At 36.8% G+C, this 4,799-nt stretch overlaps 1 protein-coding gene across 1 annotated transcript in view; it reads right to left on the bottom strand.

Annotated features, from left to right (window-relative positions):
- Positions 1-3,667: 3,667 nt before the first annotated feature.
- Positions 3,668-4,799, bottom strand: part of LOC119568256 — a 1,832-nt gene continuing 700 nt past the window's right edge. The window contains exons 2-4 of the mRNA XM_037916713.1: positions 4,658-4,799; positions 4,148-4,623; positions 3,668-3,807 (exon numbers count right to left, since the gene is read on the bottom strand). The exon at positions 4,658-4,799 is cut by the window's right edge and continues 470 nt beyond it. Coding sequence (XP_037772641.1) covers positions 3,668-3,807; positions 4,148-4,623; positions 4,658-4,799 — 758 coding nt within the window. The remainder of the gene's footprint in view (positions 3,808-4,147; positions 4,624-4,657) is intronic.

Genomic DNA, 4,799 nt, shown 5'->3' with positions numbered 1-4,799 from the left:
GACCGTATCTATCTGCTAGTGAACAGGGCCTTCTTCTCATGTGAAATACTCCATGAATTTGTTGCGCACTTCAAAAGCCTCAGTGGTAGCTTTACATGCTACATTCCTCATCCTTAACAGAGCAATATTACACCCATCATTTGATTGAGTCTCAGTAATGATTTCAGAGAGCGACCGATCTTCCTCGGGGGACCTTAGAAAACCGTGCAGTAATGCTGTTGCCTTGACAATTTTATGTTCTACTTTGCACTGGAATGGTCGCTGGGACACCCTCCATTCTGCAGCATATATTCCATATATTCTCAGCAACTCTTCTACTTCTACAGCGCCTATAGTTGAAGATTTTCTATGAAAGGTTCAAATTCTCTCTTGGAAGTGGTCTCCCAAGGTTTCCTTTTGGTGGAAATGCTTAATCACCAACTATAGCGTGTGGCAATGTAGTATTTGTTAGATCCTTATCAACAGGAACACTTAGGGATTTATTCCTTAATTGCTTATCCGAGACAATATTGCTGATTGAGCTGTTCTTGTCACAAGAATATGTGTCTATGATGGTAAATTTGTAGTTTGCGTCCACTAAAGCAAGAAGAACAACTGAGGAATGTTTTTTGTAACTGTAAAACTGGAACTGAGTGTGGCGGCGCCCTTATACTTAAATATTTACCATCTACATCACCTATGCAATTAAGGAAATGCCATTTTGAGCTACAGGCCTTCTCAATGTTGACTCGTGTGTTTACATATGGTTCTGGCATGAACAGAGTGTGCATTGTTTTTTTTTTCCATATAGCATCTCATACTTCATTTACAATTGAAGCCAACAGTGCGAAATGTGTCTCCTGTTGCCAAGCTCCTGAAATTACATAGACAAATTGTATATAAATTGCATTATATACATACATACATCCATATATGTATATATATACACATACACACACATATATGTATATAATGCAATTTATATCCTGTTTTACAGTGTAATATATAATGTGATTGATTAATGCCTCCTTCTCTTTAGGTAAGACTGCCAAACATGAATGGAAAAACTACGGGATTGCTTTCGCCATTGCTTTGGCGATACCAGAAGATGGATTTTTTTATTCCATTTATGAGCCCAGGAGAGTAAGTTTAAATAGTAATTTTAACTTTAAATTAGTACATATACCGAATACTGAAAAACAATAATGTACATTCAATACTGCTAACACGCTCACACACGCACGCACACACACACATAAGCCTATAAACACAATACAATAATCTTTTAGGACTAGTGCAAAGCTCGAGGACATGCTGGTGATGGTGGTTTATACAGCAGAGCAAGTGGCGTGAAGAGGTAGTGAATCATGGATTAACTTGTCCAGAAGATGAAACTTGTTTTGGTAATCATGAATAAACTTTAGACAATACATTCTCTGTCATTTACCTCCGCAGTGATGGATTTCCTGCTACTGGTATCTTGTTTCTTGATATCGCGTTCCATAAGTGAGAGTTTCATTCAACTAAGTGGGAGATGATCTGGAATACTGTTAGAATTTGTTTCATCGTCTTCCAGCTCTTGCATAAGATGATTTTCACCAAACTTTGTCCTTGCCCAATTTATTTCGTGCATCCATCTCTTTTGTCTTTTAATATTTAGTGCTAGAGTTATCATTAATAGTTCTGGTTGTTGTTGTTGTTACTGTTGTTGTCCTTCTTCCTCCTCCCCACGAAACCATGAATCAGTAGTTTCATTCTCTTGAAATAGTGGACCGCCCGCAAAGTAACCCGAGTCGGTGGAGGCGGAACGATTCCAGAAGAGAGACCTTGAGAAGTTTCTGGCAACCTTGTGGACAGCAACCCTTTGAAAAGACGGCTTAGATTAGCTACCAGCTACTCCAAGAGAAGAGGTGTAAAGGTGCAATGGAATGACAAGGTTGGAAAAGTAGAACGATAAGGGTGATTATAGAAAAGGCGATGTTTATCGATAAGGCGTGGGATTCAGGAAAAGAGGAGACTACAACCACACCAACGTGTCTGAGATGGAAGATTAAAAGGAATTGATTTAAGCCTGAAATGCAGTTGACGAGAGCTGGAATTCACGCTATGGTGTAAGGTTAGGTCAAATAGGCCTTGAGAACAGAATTCTAACAAATTCTCAGAATTGATTGATTGGGAACTCTAAGAGTCGATAAATGAGCTTAGTTTGACACTGAATTTAGTTTATGTAGAGGAAAATTGGCGTTTTGTAGGTTCCAACTGTATGTGAACTACATTAGCCCATTAGGATTAACAAGACGCTTATTTATTATTTTATTTTTTTATTATTTATTTATCATTGGTAGGAAAAAAGAGCCAACAACTAATAGCAAATGTTTCGAGTTACAGGAAGATTCCTTGTCTTGCTTTGTGTGGTTGTTCCTTTAGGCGAATTATCTAAGCCAAGTCGGGACTGCATTTCCTGCGTGGCTCTGGCTGCGTAGTCTAACTTGCAACATTTGGCCGGAGAGTGTTTTTTTTTTTTTTTTTTTTTTTTTTTTTTTTTTTTTTTTTTTTTTTCTCAGACGTTCATTGACTTCTACTCTTGACTCACTCTCTCTCTCTCTCTCTCTCTCTTTCTCTTTCTCTTTCTCTCTCTCTCTCTCTCTCTCTCTCTCTCAAAAATAATTAACGACCATCACCATTTTTTTATTTCTAATATTCAAACATCTACAAGATGGCTGCCAATGGCAAGAAAATCGAATAACGAACTTAATATTCAAAGAGGAAAATGAACGACATTCTTTGTATTATTGTAAAAAAAAAAAAAAAAAAAAAAATATATATATATATATATATATATATATATAATATAAATAAATAAATAAATATATATATATATATATATATATATATATATATATATATATATATATATGACAGGAAGTGTAATACTGGTTACTCTTTAACATTTCCAAAAAGAAGAGCTCACACAATAAAAGTAAAATGAAGCGGCAGGAATATTTAAATATCTAGTTTCCTATCCTGTTACCATAGTGTTTTGAAATGGTGCATTTAGATATAAAGAAACATAAAGATCTTAGTACAGATGGCTCAGCAATCATTGCTATTAAGATGCTTTCGACTTCAAGGAAAGCGCAACTGAATCATAGCAGGAATGTGATTTCTATTTTATTCTCATTTATTTATTTATTATTTATTCATTATTTCATTAATCATTCATTCATTTATGTATTTACTACTGTTTTTGTGTTACTTTAGATATAATGTTTTCTAGTTTGCCCATCTGTGGCTACAGAAATCTGCAAACAAAAATGTATTCGTAAATTGCACGTTTGCAAGCTATGAAAGATATCCATAAATGAGAATGTTAAGTTTACGTTTTCTCTTGTTAGCCTTTAATGTGGTTTATAGTTGCATTACTCTATTTACATAGCATAGTTGTTCTTTAGTATATATTTCTGCTATGGAAATAGATAGCACGTCATGAGAAAAGGGACACGAGAGAGAGAGAGGAAAGTTGCATGGTATCGCAAAGGTCTGACTTTCCTGTTTTCGCCACGATAGGTTTCAGTCTTTGATATTTCAAGACCCTTTTTTTACACACCAGGAAGTGCATATTCAACTGTCGTGCAATATATACGTGCCACACACAGGACCGTCGTGAGAAGTGAATCAGTCAATAGGCCTATGTTGTCGTATCCATTTCTGAATACAATCTTCGAGCACAGCACAGAGTACAGCAGTTCAACAGACAATGCAATGTGTCGCTGCCTTTTTCTTGATAGAGCTCACTGTCTTTTTGTTGCAGAGGCTCACTGCCTTTTCCTTGGGAAAAAACAACTCGCTGCCTTTTTGTTGCAAAGGCTCACTACTTTTTTTTTGAAAAAGCTCGCTGCCTTTTTCTTGCAAAGGCTCACTGCCTTTTTCTTACAAAGGTCCACTACTTTTTTCTTGCAAAGGTCCATTGCCTTTTCTTGCAAAGGCTCACTGCCTTTTCCTTGCAAAGGCTCACTGCATTTTTCTTGAAAAAAAAAAAAAAAACTCACTGCCTTTTTGTTACAAAGGCTCACTACTTTTTTCTAAAAAAAAAAAAAAAAAAAAAAAAAAAAAAAAAAAAAAAAAAAAAAAAAAAAAAAAAAGACTTTTTCTTGAAAAAAAAACTCACTGCTTTTTTCTTGCAAAGGTCCACTGCCTTTTTCTTGCAAAGGTCCACTGCCTTTTTCTTGCAAAGGTCCACTGCCTTTTCTTGCAAAGGTCCACTGCCTTTTTCTTGCAAAGGTCCACTGCCTTTTTCTTGCAAAGGTCCACTGCCTTTTCTTGCAAAGGTCCACTGTCTTTTCTTGCAAAGGTCCACTGCCTTTTCTTGCAAAGGTCCACTGCCTTTTTCTTGCAAAGGTCCACTGCCTTTTCTTGCAAAGGCTCACTGCCTTTTCTTGCAAAGGTCCACTGCCTTTTTCTTGCAAAGGCTCGCTGTCTTTTCTAGCAAAGGTCCACTGCCTTTTCTTGCAAAGGCTCACTGCCTTTTCTTGCAAAGGTCCAAAGACTTTTTCTTGCAAAGGCTCGCTGCCTTTTCTTGCAAAGGTCCACTGCTTTTTCTTGCAAAGGCTCACTGCCTTTTCTTGCAAAGGCTCACTGTCTTTTCTTGCAAAGACTTTTTCTTGAAAAAAAAACTCACTGCTTTTTTCTTGCAAAGGTCCACTGCCTTTTTCTTGCAAAGGTCCACTGCCTTTTCTTGCAAAGGTCCACTGCTTTTTTCTTGCAAAGGCTCACTGCCTTTTCTTGCAAAGGTCCACTGTCTTTTCTTGCAAAGGTCCACT

The sequence above is a fragment of the Penaeus monodon genome, chromosome 43, assembly GCF_015228065.2.
Source record: "Penaeus monodon isolate SGIC_2016 chromosome 43, NSTDA_Pmon_1, whole genome shotgun sequence".
In the NCBI taxonomy this organism is placed as follows: Eukaryota; Metazoa; Arthropoda; class Malacostraca; order Decapoda; family Penaeidae; genus Penaeus; species Penaeus monodon.
The sequence above is the reverse complement of the archived record's forward strand: the minus strand, read 5'-3'. Positions and strand labels throughout refer to the sequence as shown.